General features: G+C 40.0%; 1 protein-coding gene across 3 annotated transcripts in view; it reads left to right on the top strand.

Moving 5' to 3' along the window:
• LOC122550742 (palmitoyltransferase ZDHHC20-B) overlaps nt 1-15288 on the top strand; it is a 141716-nt gene that overhangs the window by 81424 nt on the left and 45004 nt on the right. For all 3 annotated transcript variants that reach the window (XM_087988169.1, XM_043691932.2, XM_043691931.2), the window contains 2 exons: nt 274-343; nt 2905-2937. In XM_087988169.1, the coding sequence (XP_087844295.1) occupies nt 274-343; nt 2905-2937 (103 nt within the window). The remainder of the gene's footprint in view (nt 1-273; nt 344-2904; nt 2938-15288) is intronic.

Below are 15288 nucleotides of genomic sequence, written 5' to 3'. Positions count from 1 at the left end.
ACTGCTGTCCATGGATGTAAGTACATGCCCAGTTAGGAATGGAGCAATAGTATTTTGATCCAGTGACAGTGAAGGAAAGGTGTTATATTTCAAAGTCAAGATAGTATGTGGCTTAGAAGGAACTGGCAGGTGTTAGTGCTCCATTGAATCTGATGTCCTAGGTCCTTGAGCTTGAAGATATGAAAGGTGCAGTTGATTCTCCTGAAATTCATAACACACTTTATCTGTTGAACTTTTTTTTACATATTCTAACAGCCTTTTACTTCTTTTCAGCCATCAGGTATTGTGATCGCTGTCAAGTAATTAAGCCTGACCGATGTCATCACTGCTCTGCCTGTGACATGTAAGTTAATTTTTCTACATTTGAGAGTTCAGGCATGTTTTTGTTTTGAGAAGAGCACTGTGTGGAAGCGATCAGTTTTCTTTCTACTATCTCTTTAAAGCTAACCTTGCTACACTATGTTTGGGTAGAACTTATAAAATGTATAAAGTATTGTAGTTAGCTGTATGCCTCCAACGTACTATTGGATAACTTCCCAAACTAGACAATTAGAGGTGCTCACTAGCCTTAATCAGCCTCACTTCTTTCTCATAGTCCTGTACTTCGGCAACACTCACAATGCCGTGGCTGGGACTTGCTTTCTGTTCGTTTTATGCTCGTTAATTAGCTTGGATTGTAATCTTAAAGAAGGATATATTTTCATGACTGATCTTGAATGTGAAAGAAATCTCGGAAAGTAGATACTGATCAAAGAATTCTAAAACTTGCAATATTATGGATGAGAGACTCATTTTTGACTACTGCTCATAGGCTTAGCTTGCAGGAGATGCTAGAGCATCTCAGATTTAGTCAGGTAATGCAAATCTGCGCAGTGCAAAGTGAACAGGAAACACACAGCAAGTCTCAGCTACAACATCACATAGAATTAATGGTTTAAAATTAAAGTTGTTGCTGTCTCCCATAATTTGAGGAGCAGTGGAAAGACTGCACATACAGTTTGTATCCGTAAGTTAGTTTTATGCAAATAGTAAGCATGCAATTGCTGACTGGATCGCCAACTACACAAGTTCCATCAGAATGGGAACTTACATTACACAAATAATTAATGTAATAGAACAATACTTAACATTATAATTGCAGGCTAAAACATTTATATTTATCTTTTCACAAAACTCTAGCAGTCTGGTTAATGTAAAGGATGCATACTGTATTTAATCGTGTTGTATAAATAAGGCTAAGTTTGCAAGGAAGATAGACTAAGATAACTTTTTCTGTGGGATGTATTAATGACTAAGGGAAATACCAAATGGTCATGTTTAAAAGTAAGAATCCTTTAAACTGTACAGTACATAAATATTGAACTTTACATTCTAGTCATAAATGTTATGGATTGGGTGTACATGTTTAATCATATCAAAAAGTTTGTGAAATATGCAGCAGTTTTTATTTGACAAGTTCTTTGGTAACATATTTTAAAATATAAAATGCATGTTTCCCTGCTTTAGATTTCTGAATTTTGGATTTAACAAATTGTTTTTAGCCTTTTATTCTCCTCTCCCCCCCCCCCCCCCCCCCAACCTTGTTAACAATAGTTATTTCTAAACAATGATAAGTAATATCTTGTAAAATTGTCTGTTCCATTCTTGAGTTTTGAGGTTGCATTTCATTGTCCTTAGTCGTCATATCACAAATCCAGCTCTATGAACCAGGTTATGCTTTTACTGCTCAGCAAAGAGGTAAATATGATTAGACATAGGGATTGATTGAAGGAACAATCCTGATATACTCGGACTTTATGACCGGGTTGTAAGTGACCACATGATAGCCTTGTTTATGGAATACAGCAGAATATCTATTTTACTACTTAAAACTCTGACTCTGAATAAACACCAAATTTACTAGACAATAACAAGGTAAAAGAGCATTAAATAGTTATAAGCACGATCCTTACAGTAATTAGATTATTGCAGCAATACAGAAGATACTTGCACTAACTATTTACTTAAAAGTAATCTTCAAAACATCACTTTTAATCACTTCAACACATTGAGTTATAGATTGACTCACAAATATCTTTGTACCCTTATGCATTTAGACTAACTGTTTGATGGGAGAAAATCAATCACAGATGCATTCAAAATCTTTTGAAGATCTAATCAAAGGACGTCCAACCATATCTCAACTGTCATTCACTCATTAAAGTTAATGTTTACAATTGCTGGTGTGTATTTAAACAAGTTGTCATGATCATGAGGTTGTTGACTAAGATCTAAAACAGATGAGCTTGTCATGTATTTCATTACTGTTGTGGAACTTGCAGTGCAGAAAGGTTGACTGTAGAAGTGCTATGGTAGGACATTATGAAGGACATTATATAAATATAAGTTCTCGTTTCCTAATTGTTTTGCATTGTAGTACTTAATGTTTGAAATATATGAAAAAGAGGAAGAAAGGCTGTTTGGATGGCATATTTGGCACTGTTTAGGAGAATCACATCATGCCACTAAGTAAGTCTTGTAATGTACTTCAACTGTTGCAACATACTGCACATAATTTAAACCCTGTAGTTGGAGATATTCTCCAAATTCAGAAACAATTCTTGAGGTTTATCTGATTTTGCACCAATCTCAACTTTTCAAAGAAGAAAATGCTCAAAGCCTATATAGTATTGAGTGCAACTGAGAAATGATCAAAATAATAAAATGATCACTGGGAATCACTAAAAATTAAGCTAAAAGCCAGAAATCCATTTATGGTTCCCTCTCCAGGGATACTGCACTATCTTCACAAATCTTGGTTTCAGAATAGATCGAGTATATTTGTTTGCTAGTGTAGTTTAGTTGAAGGCTCATTGGGACAAACTTGATTAGTTTTCTGTTAATACTTTGTTTTTTTTTTAACAGGTGTGTATTAAAAATGGATCATCATTGTCCTTGGTATGTTTGTATCTTACATTTTAGTTACATCATACTTTATAATTATTATTTAAAGTAACTACTGAAGAAATAGTGCAATGTTTCCCTTCACAGAAGAGAGATTGATTGACATTGTGCATAGGAGGGAAGAGAACTTGAGTTGTTTTTTTCTTGAATGAAAATATAGCATTGAATGGGAGACTATGAAGTTAAATATAGCTTTTAAAATATATAGTTTATAAATAAATATGTATCAACTAACTTGTCAGCATTTAGTGTAAAGTGCTAAGGCTGATCAACAATAGTTATCACATGATATCTTGACAGCAAGGGGAGAATACACCTTGTTCTTGCAAAAATAACCATACACTGATGCTTTCAATACAGGAGTAGTCATCCATGAGCTTATATTGTCATTGTGAAAGTCTAACTTTAACTTTTCAACAACTGCAGCTGAGCTGTTTTATATTATTACTTGTAAAACTGTAATGCAATGTTATGTTTGAGTACTGCATATTATAGCAGGGTAATGGTAGACAATCTGAATTTCTGTTCTGAGTTTCCCCTTTTCTCCCTCTTATGTGACCGTAAGGGTGCAGAAACCCTTCTGAAGATGGTCACAGGACCCAAAATGTTAACTCTGGTTTCTCTCCACAGATGCTATCAGACTTGCTGATATTTTCCAGCAATTTTTGTTTTTGTTGCAGAAACCTGGTGTCAAGTCTTGAGAAAGGAGCAGGAATTAGGGGTGATTTTCCTAAGTTTTGCTCATGCACCTACAAGACGAATGCCCAGAATACATTTACACATATCCACATCATATTTATACCAACTCTGCAAGATGAATTTGGCTAGTTCCAGTACTTGTCCTTTAACTGTAGCTTACAAATCTTTTCTGTTTTATTGCTTGCCCAATTGCGTTTTGAAAACACTGATTATTTTTGTTTCCAATGTGCTTTCAGATATTGCATCCCAGTACACAACCACTCAAAAAAAATAAAAAAGGATTTCCTCGTGTTGCTGTTGGTTCTTTTCCCAGTAACCTTTAAAATTACCTGGTTCTCAGCTCTTGTGCTAAGAGCAACAGTTTCTCTAGCTGAAGACACTCGTCCCTGGAATTATACGTAACCCTGTCCTGCGCTATCTCTAAAGCTGTCTCTTCTTTCTAAAGTGCAGTGTTCAAAATTAGATGCAATGAATTATTTCAGAGTCACCCAAAATTTTTAATAGTCATATAATATCCTAAACTTGTTTTTTGTTACAAAGTCCTAGAAAAACTCCGGTCTTGCAGCATCTGTAGCGAGAAAGTTAACGTTTCAACCCCAGTGATTCTTCGTTAGAATTGAAAATAGCTGAGAAAGATTGGTATTTTGCTGAAGACTGAAGTGGGGTTGGGAAAGGAGTGAATAGAAGATGTGGAGATGGTACAAAGAGAAAAAAAAAGGAGGTAAACATAGCTATTGTTGATTAAACCATGAGGGAGATAAATGCTGAGTAGGATGCTAGAGAAAAAGCAAAAAGTGTAAATAGTTGAAAATTGTTTGGCTGTGCTGGAAGCAACCCACACAAACAGAAACTAAGGGTGTAGAGGTGGATCATGAACATGGAAGAGGTTGCTAGCGTTCTGAAATTGTTAAACTCAGTGTTAGGTTTTGAAAACTGGAATGTACTTGGACAGAAGATAGTGTTCTTTCAGCTTGCATTGAGCTTCCCTGGAGCACCGCAGTCGGCCTGAGACAGAAATGTTGGTATGGGATCACGGTGGTGTGTTCCCTTATTTTGTACTCTCTGCCTCTACTTATAAAGCCCAAGACTCCAATTATGCCAATTTCTGAACCTACCCCACCACCTTCAACAATTTCTGCACATACATTCCCCAGGTTCCCCCTTTACCAAAATGTACTACTTCACACTTTTCTCTATGAAATTTCATTTACCATTCCACCGGTCTGTCTTTGTTCTCTTGAAGTTTACCACTATCCTTTTCACAGAATACTTTTTTCAGGTTTTGTGTGATATGCAAATTTTGAAATTGTGCCTTGCAAACCCAAGTCTATATTAATATTATACGTCAAGGAAAAATGGTGATGGTAGTACTGAATCCTGTACAACCCATTGTTCACATGTCTTCAGTCAGAAAGAGCCTTTCACCACTATACTGTTTCTTGTCACTCAGCCAATGTTGCAACTATCCCTTTTATTCTCGAAGATTTAACTTTTCTGGCAAGACGATCATCTGACCCTTTATCAAATGCCTTTTTGAAGTTCTTAAACACTGCTTCAAGTCTTTACTTTCATTTAAAAAAAAACTCCATCAAGTTGGTTAAACATGATTTACCATTAAGTTTGTGCTGGATTTCCTTAATGATTGCACACTAAGTTAACTGCATACAATTATTGACCTTTCAAAACTTTTCTTCTATCAAGGTTTAACTGGCCTATAGCTACTGGTTTACCCTTGCTCAGTTGTCTGAGCCAAAGGGTAACATTTGAAATCCTCAAGTACGCTGGTACCCCAGTATTCAATAAATATCACCACTACTACTCCTCACTCACTTATTGAATGCAGTCAACCTGTCTAATATCTCTTTATCAATGTTTACCTCAAAACAGTAGCTCAATTATCTGCTTGTTCACTATGAATATGACAGCAATTTCCAAAGTTCTGACCTCTGCAAACTTGTGGCATGGGCAGCATATGTATGGAAGCACCACAACTGCAGGTTTCCCTCCAAACAGCACATGAACCTGACTTGGAGCAATTGCTATTCTTTTGCTCGGTCAAAATACCGAGAGCTCCTTCCGAACAACAATGTGGTTGTACCTACACTAGATGGACTGCACTGGTTCAAAAAGGCAGCTCACCAGCACTTTCTGAAACGGGCTGGAAATGTGTTGCTGGAAAAGCGCAGCAGGTCAGGCAGCATCCAGGGAACAGGAGAATCGACGTTTCGGGCATTCCTGAAGAAGGGCTTATGCCCGAAACGTCGATTCTCCTGTTCCCTGGATGCTGCCTGACCTGCTGCGCTTTTCCAGCAACACATTTCCAGCTCTGATCTCCAGCATTTGCAGACCTCACTTTCTCCTCAGCACTTTCTGAAAGGCAAATAAGGATGGATTCGACAAGGTCCCAAATGCCAGTCTAAACAGGAAAAAAAAAAGCTGGCCTAGTCAGTCGTGTACATATCCCAAGAGCCAATAAATGAATCAAAGTACCTTATTCTTTGGTAAAGACAGATGCAAAGTCCTCACTACTTCAGCCAAGCTCACTTCGTCCCTGCATATATCTCCTTTTTAGAAGCATAACTTCATTTTTAAAAAAGTTGCATCATAGAAAGAAGCCATTTGTGTCTCGCTGGCTGGATAAACTTTATCCTACTTTTCAACTCCTAGTCCAAACCCTTGCAGATTGTGCTTCAGGTGCAGATTCAGGTTCCTTTTATATTAGTTGAAGATTTTCAATTCAACCACCAAATTGGGTAGTGAATTCCAGTCACCCAACACACTGAGTGAAATTGTTTTTCTCATGACCCCTCTAATCCATCTACCAGTCATCTGAAATCTGTGACTCAAATCATCTCCACTAGAGGAAATGAGTCTTCTCAGTCCATTCTATCTAAGCTCCTCATTATTCTGTCGACTTCTTGCAAATCTCTGTATCTCTCTCTAGCGCAGTTATCTTCTTTCTATAATGTTGTGAGCTAAAGTGTTTTAAAACACCAACTCTGGCTTAATATGTGTCTGATATAGTCCCAGCATTACATACCTTTTTTTGTATTCAGTATTTCATTTAGTGAAGGGAAGCATTCCGTATAGCCTCTTTTCCACTTAATCTACCTGTACTGCCACCTTCAGGGACCTTTAGACATGCAGTCCAAGGTCTCCCGCCAGCTCGAGCCTTACTAATGCCCTCACATTTATTATTGATTTGTCACTGGGGAGGATTTGTTTCCTCTCCCAAAATGCATGACTTCTCACTTCTTCAGACCAAATTTGTCACCACTTGCCTGCCCAATTATCCAAACCATTGATGTCATCCTGTAGTTGGCAACCATTCTCTTTAATCTCAATTACCTGGCCAACTTTTATATCATCTGTAAATTTTCAAATCTCTCACACAACAGTTAAGTCCACACCATACCACATTGATATATACTATAAACAACAAGGAGCCCAACACTCTGCCTTCTAGAATACCACTGGCAACCACTTTCAAATACAGAAACATTACCTTTATTTTCTGTAACTGAGCCAATTTTGGGTTTAACTTACCACATTACCATGGGCTACTTTTGCTGACTAGATTGGCAATTAGACCTTGTCAAATGCCCTGCTAAAATCCATGTAGATGACGTTCGTTGCTTTATCTTCATTATCACAAGTACCAAATATTTCTTTTTGTTTGTTATGTCTTACATTGTGATTACTTTTAGGATGCCTGTAGATCACCCATTCTAGTGATTTTGTTCCTTTACTACTCCTCATCTCCATTCAAACTAATTCTACATCTTGATCTCCTGACCCAGGGTTATTCATAACTATTGCACCAATGCCAACCTTGGTCAACAGTGTTTCCCTTCCATCTTTACCTAGCTTCCTATTCTCCTTGTCATGACACAGTCATATTTCAATTATTTACTTCAGTATGTGATATCACTTTGTTTACTTTATGAATACTACACACTTTCAGATACAGAGCCTTTCGTCTTTTTGTTACCTTTGTAACACCCAGATGTCATAGAATCCCTACTGTGTGGAAACAGGCTATTTGGCCCAACAAGTCCATACCGACCCTCCGAAGAGTAACCCACCCAGACCCATTCCCACTATCCTATATTTACCTATGCACCTAACCCACACATACCTGAACACTATGGTCAATTTAACATGGCCAGTTCACCTAACCTGCACATCTTTGGACTGTGGGTGCAAACCAGAGCACCTGGAGGAAACCCACACAGACACAGGGAGAATGTGCACACTCCACACAGACAGTTGCTCAAGCTTGGAATCAAACCCAGGTCCCTGGCACTGTGAGGCAGCAGTGCTGACCACTGAGCCATTGTGTCGCCCGCTGTGACTGTTGGATAGGACAGGGATAATAAACCTACCGTCTTATCACTTTGTATTTGGGAAATTGTGTCTCACTAACTTGGAGTTTTTTGAAGAGATGACAAATAAGATTGAAGGTAGAGAGGTAGGCATTGCCTATATGGATTTCAGCAAAGCGTTCAACAAGGTATTGTTAGACTGGTTAGTAAGGTTAGAGCACATGGGATCTAGAGGGAGCTAGCAAATTGGATACAAAAGTACCTTGAAGGTAGGAGACAGAGCATGGTGGTAGAGAATTGCTTTTTGGACTGGAGGCCTGCGACAAACTGTGTGCCCCAAGGATCGGTGCTGGGTCCACTGCTTTTCGTCATTTTGTATTGATGATTTGGGTGTGAATATAGGAGATATGGTTAGTAAGTTTGCTGATGACACTAAAATAGTTGGTGTAGTAGACAGTGAAGATGATTATCACAGTACAACGGGACCCTGATCAGAAGGCCAGTGGGTTGAGGAGTGGCAGACAAGAGTTTAATTTAGATAAATGTGAGGTGTTGCATTTTGAAAAGGCAAACAAGGGCAGAACTTACACAGTTAATGGTAAGACCCCAAAGAGTGTTGCCAAATAAAGATACTGAGGGATACAGGTGCATAGTCCCTTGAAAGTGAAGTTGCAGTTTGACAGGGTATTGAAGGACACGTTTGGCATTCTTGCCTTCATTGATCAGAACATTGAGTATAGATATTGGGATGTCATGTTGTGCTTGTACAGGACAATGGTGAGGTATCTTCTAGAGTACTGCGTACAATTCTGGTGTCTCTGTTATAGGAAGGATGTTGTTAAACTTGAGCGGGTGCAGAAAAGATTTATAAGGATGCTGCCGGCACTGGAGGATTTGAGTTATTGGGAGAGGCTGAATAGACTGGGGCTTGTTTCCCTGGACATCTGATGCTAAGGAATGACCTTTTCGAGGTTAGCAAATTGACAGTGGCACAGATAGGGTGAATAGATTTAGATTAGATTAGATTAAATTCCCTACAGTGTGGAAACAGGCCCTGAGGTCCAATAAGTCCACACTGACCCTCCGAAGAGCAACCCACCCAGACACATTCCCCTACGTTCACCCCTGACTAATGCACCTAACATTAAGGGCAATTTAGCATGGCCAATTCACCTAACCTGCACATCTTTGGACTGTGGGAGGAAACCGGAGCACCTGGAGGAAACCCACGCAGACCCAGGGAGAATGTGCAAACTCACCACAGACAGTTGCCGGAGGTGGGAATTGAACCCGGGTCCCTGGCGCTGCGAGGCAGCAGTGCTAACCACTGAACCACCGTGCTGTCCTTACCAAGGTCTTTTTCCTGAGTAGGAGGAGTTTAAAGTGAGAGGGTGAGGGGTAATGCTTTCACAAACAGGATGAAATGTGTATGGATCAAGCTGCCAAAGGAAGTGGTGGAGATGGGTACAGTTACAACATTGAAAAGCCATCTGGCTAGATAGAAGAATAAGAAGGAATATGGCCTAAATACTGGCAAATGGGACGAGATCAGATTGGGATGTCTGGTCAGCATGCATGAGTTGGACCAAAGGTTATGTTTCTGTGCTGTGCTGTATGTCTGTGTGACTCTGTGATCTTCATTTCCACATTATTATTTGACTCCTGTCTTGACTGTACCCTTTGATTTCCTATATTGACCCAAGCATGATCTCTCTCCACTACTCTTTAGATTAAAGTCTTCTCCTCTTCCTGAGCTATAGTGATTTGGGCCAAATACTGGCAAATGAGACTAGTTCAGAATGGGATGTCTGGTTGTTGAGGAAGAGTTAGACCGAAAGGTTTGTTTCCATGCAGTATGACTGTACATGGTTTGCTAGAACACTGGTTACAAACCATTTCAATGGTACAACCCATTAAATTAATGCCAGTATTCCATGAACTGGAACTCATTTCTCCCACACCAGTCTTTAATCTGGTAAAGTAATTTTGCTAATCTAATTAGTCCTTTGTAAATTGACACATGGCTCTGGTTATTATCTTTTAGGTTTTGCTGTTTAATTTGATGCCTCGCTCTTCAAACTATTGAAGTAGAAACTCTTTCCTTGCCCTGCCTATGTTATTCGTACACACCTAAATGAACCACAAAACTGAATTCTCTCCATCCAGCTTATTGTCCAGCCCCGGCCAGATACCCCAAATGCTTGCACCAGGTAGACAACATACTTGTGCTTTTGCCTACACAGAACCATGCATATGCTCCCCGATATACTATCCTCTAGTATCATTACATTTACTTTGCAGCCTTCTCTCTCATTCAAATGAGGCAGAAAGAACCTCAAATATGTTGGACAATTGCAAAGACTGAGGCTTCTACACTCCTGTCCTCTAGGTCCCATTATCCTTCTCACTCAGTTATGCCTCCCCTTCCCCTGACCAAATCAGAAGACTTTATCTAAAGAGGTGTGATTTCCTTCTGGAACAAAATATCCAGGCAACTTCCCCCTCCCCCCGGTACATTGGTGTTTACAACTTGAACTCAGTTGCAGCTGCTTGAGCTTTTAAATATTTTACTATAGAAATATTTGCGCTGTATCAAACTGATATCCACAAGCCCCCATGTGGCAGCTGTGACACATCATCTGTTCTGCCATCCATTAATTTTTTTTAAAATTAACAATTTGAATGATTTTTACAACTATGTTTAATTTTTAAATATTTTTTAACCTTACTACCATTTGCTGTATTAATTTAATCCTTAGAAATAAAATACACCTTGACGACTTAATCACCAAAAAACTAGTTTCTTCCCGACAGTAGAGTAGGCTTCGATTTCGAACTGCCAGCCCTCTGCACCCGGATGTTCCTTTCACTCACTCTTCAAACTGATGCTGACCACCTCTGGTCTTTTTGCTTTAAAAAAATGTGGAGTAAAATGGGAAAACAAATTAAAATGAAATACCTCTTTTAGAAAAAATGTGTTTGTAAAAATGGTCTCATTGCCATTCCTATACATTTCATTAATACTTAATCGTCTGGCCTATTCCGGTTCCATATTCCTGGCAATCAGCCCCTTGAGCCTGTTCCACCATTTCAGAACATGACTGATCAATGACCTCACTGCCACATTCCTGTAATATTTCCATATTTCTTGACTGCATTAATAACTACACTATTAATTTCTGTCTTGAACTATTTAGTGACTGAACCTCCACAGCCTCCTTGTGTCACGAATTCCAAAGGTACACCAACCCTTTCACCTTGGGCCTAATTGGCTTGCCTTTAATACTATTTCATACTTTCATTTCTGTCTGCTGGTTCTGGATCCATAGTGTCATAGAGTTATACAGCATGGACACAGACCCTTCTGTCCAACTCATCCATGCTGACCTAGAAATCCTAAATTAATCTAGTTCCATTTGTGAGCACTTGTCTCATATCCCTCTAAACCTTTCCATACTCTCACACCCATCCAGCAGACTTTTAAATGTTGTAATTGTGCCAGCTTCCACCAGTTACTCTGCTTGCTCCATACACGCACCACCCTTTGCGTGAAAAAGTTGCCCCTTAGGCCCCTTTTAAATCTTTCTCTTCTCATCCTAAACCTATGCCCACTAGTTCTGGACTCCCACAACCCAGAGAAAAAAGACTTTGTCTATTTTACCTATCCATGCTGCGCATGATTTTATAAACCTCTGTAAGGACAGCCCTCAGCCTCTTGACGCTCCCAGAGAAAACAGTCCCAGGTTATTTAGCCTCTCCCTGTAGCTCAAACCCTCCAATCCTGGCAACATCCTTGTAAATCTTTTCTGAACCCTTTCAAGCTGCACAACATCCTTCCTATAGGAGGAAGACGAGAAATGTACACAATATTCCAAAAGTGGCCTGACAGATGTCCTGTACAGCTGCAACATGACCTCCCAACTCCTATGCTCAGTGCTCTGACCAGTAAAGGAATGCATACTAAAAGCCGCCTTCACTATCATATCGACCTGAGACTCCACTTTCAAGGAACTATGAAACTGCACTCCAAGGTCTCAGCAACATTCCCCAGGACCTTACCATTAAGTGTATAAGTCCTGTTTTGATTTGCCTTTTCAAAATACAGCACCTCACATTTGTCTAAATTAACCTCCATCTGCCACTCTTTGACCCATTGGCCCATCTGATCAAGATCCCGTTTTAATCTGAGGTAACTTTCTTCACTGTCCACTACACCTCCAATTTTTGTCATCTGTAAACTTACAAATTATACCTCCTATGTTCACATCCAAATCATGTATATAAGTGATGAAAAACAGTGGACCCAGCACCAATCCTTGTGGCACACCACTGGTCACAGGCTTCCAGTCTGAAAAGGGCAATCCTCCTCCACCACCCTCTGTCTTCTACCTTTGAGCCAGTTCTGTATCCAAATGGCTAGTTCTCCCTGTAGTCCATGTGATCTAACCTTGCTAACCAGTCTTCCATGAGGAACCTTGTTGAACGCCTTACTGAAGTCCATGTAGATCACATCCACTGTTCTGCCCTCATCAATCCTCTTCGTTACTACTTCAAAAAAAACTCAATCAAGTTTGTGAGACATGATTTCCCTTGGATAAAACCAGGTTGACTATTCCTAATCAATCCTTGCCTATCCAAATACATATACATCCTGTTCCTCAGGATTCCTTCCAACAACTTGCCCAGCACCAATGTCACACTCACCGGTCTCTAGTTCCCTGGCTTTTCCTTAACATCTTTATTAAATAGTGGCACCACAATAGCCAATCTCCTGTCGTCCGGCACTTCATTTGTGACTATTGATGATCCACATATCTCAGCAAAGGTCCCAGCATTCACTTCCCTAGCTTCCCACAGAGTTTGAAGGTACATCTAATCGGGTCCTGAGGATTTATCCTCCTTTGTGTTTTAAGACATCCAGCACCACATTTTTCAAGAAGTCACCATCTATTTCCTCACATTCTGTTATCTTCCATGTCCTTCTCCACAGTAAACACTGATGCAAAATACTTGTTTAGTATCTCTCCCATCTCCTGTAGCTTCACACAAAGGCTACCTTGCTGATTTTTGAGAGGTCCTGTTCTCTCCATAGTTACCATTTTGTCCTTAATATATTTATAAAATCCCTTTGGATTCTTCTTAATCCTATTTGCCAAAGCTATCTCATGAACCCTTTTTGCCCTCCCAATTTCCCTCCTAAGTTTACTCCTACTGCCTTTATCCTCATCTAAGGATTCACTCAATTTCTGCTATTTATATGTGACATATCCTGCTTTCTTTTTCTTGACCAGAACTTCAATTTCTCTAGCCATCCAGCATTCCCTACACCTACTAGCCTTGCCTTTCATCCTAACAGGAACATACTGTCTCTGTATTCTCATTATCTCATTCGTGAACATAGAACAATACAGTGCAGAACAGGCCCTTCAGCCCTTGATTTTGTGCCCACCTGTAAATTAATCTAAGCCCATCCCCCTATGCTAGCCCATCATCATCCATATGTTTATCCAAAGACTGTTTAAATGCCCCTAATGTGGCTGAGTTAACTACATTGACAGACAGGGCATTCCACACCCTTACCACTCTCCGAATAACGAACCTGCCTCTGACATGTGTCTTAAATGTATCACCCCTCAATTTGCAGCTATGCCCCCTCATATAAGCTGACGTCACCATCCTAGGAAAAAGACTCTCAATATCCATCCTATCTAGTCCTCTGATCATCTTCTATGCCGCTATTAAATCCCCTCTTAGCTGCCTTCTCTCCAATGAGAACAGACCCAAGTCCCTAAGCCTTGCCTCATAAGACCTTTGCTCCAGACCAGGCAACATCCTGGTAAATCTCCTCTGCACCTTTTCCAATGCTTCCACATCCTTCCTGTAATGGGGGCAGCCAGAATTGCACACAATATTCCAAGTGAGGCCACACTAGTGTTATGTACAGGTGCAGCATGGCATCACGGCTCCGGAACTCAATCCCTCTACCAATAAAACCTAACACACCGTATGCCGCCTTAACAGCATTATCAACCTGGGTGGCAACTTTCAGGGATCTATGAACATGGACTCCAAGATCCCTCTGCACATCCACACTGCCAAGAATCTTTCCATTGACCCAGTATTCTGCTTTCCTGTTATTCTTCCCAAAGTGAATCACCTCACATTTATCAGCATTGAACTTCATTTTCCACCTCTCGGCGTAATTCTGCCATTTATCCAAATCTCCCTGCAACCTTCAATGTTCTTCCAAACTGTCCACCACTCCACCGACTTTAGTGTCATCTACAAAGTTGCTAACCCATCCACCTATATCTGCGTCCAAGTCATTTATAAAAATGACAAACAGCAGTGGTCCCAAAACAGATCCTTGTGGCATACCACTAGTAACCAGACTTAAGGCTGAATATTTTGTATCAACCCACCACTCGTTGCCTTCTTACAGAAAGCCAGTTTCTAATCCAAACTGCTAAAATCGTTTTCAATCCCTTGCCTCCACATTTTCTCCAATAGCCTACCATGTGGCACCTTACCAAAGGCTTTACTGAAGTCCATGTACACCACGTCAACTGTCATACCCTCATCCACATGCTTGGTCGCCATCTCAAAAAACTCACATGAGACACGACCTGCCCTTGATGAAACCATGTTGACTAAGTCCAATCAGATAGTTGCTTGCTAGATGATTATAAATCCTATCTCTTATAATCCTTTCCAAAACTTTTCCTACAACAGACATAAGACTCACTGGTCTATAATTACCTGGGTCATCTCTGCTGCCTTTCTTAAACAAGGGCACAACATTTGCAATCCTCCAGTCCTGTGGTACTGAACCTGTAGACAATGACGACGCAAAGATCAAGGACAAAGACGCTGCTATCTCCTCCCTAGCTTTCCAGAGAATCCTTGGATAAATCCCATCCCGCCGAGGGGACTTATAAATTCTCGAATGTGTGAAAGCAGATAACTCCTCCTTACTAACTTCAATCCTTTCTAGTGTAATAGCCCGTATCTCAGTCTTCTCGTGTACAATATTCTGCTTCCCAGCATCCCAATTTTGCAGCTGTCCCTTTACCTATGAACATCTACACCCAATCAATAGCACTATCAACCTGGGTGGCAACCATCAAAATTGGCCTTCCTCCAATTTAGAACTTGAACTTTTCGATTCTGTCTATCCTTTTCCATCACTATTTTAAAACTAACAGAATTATGGTCACTGGCAGCAAAGTACTTCCCTACTTGCCCTGCCTTATTTGCCTAAAGTAGGTCAAGGTTTGCGCCTTTTGTAGTCAGTACAACCACATACTGAATCAGAAGATTT

Source organism: Chiloscyllium plagiosum, unplaced genomic scaffold (assembly GCF_037043375.1).
Source record: "Chiloscyllium plagiosum isolate Xiang-an unplaced genomic scaffold, Cpla_swu_hap1 HiC_scaffold_6, whole genome shotgun sequence".
Taxonomy (NCBI): Eukaryota; Metazoa; Chordata; class Chondrichthyes; order Orectolobiformes; family Hemiscylliidae; genus Chiloscyllium; species Chiloscyllium plagiosum.
The sequence above is the reverse complement of the archived record's forward strand: the minus strand, read 5'-3'. Positions and strand labels throughout refer to the sequence as shown.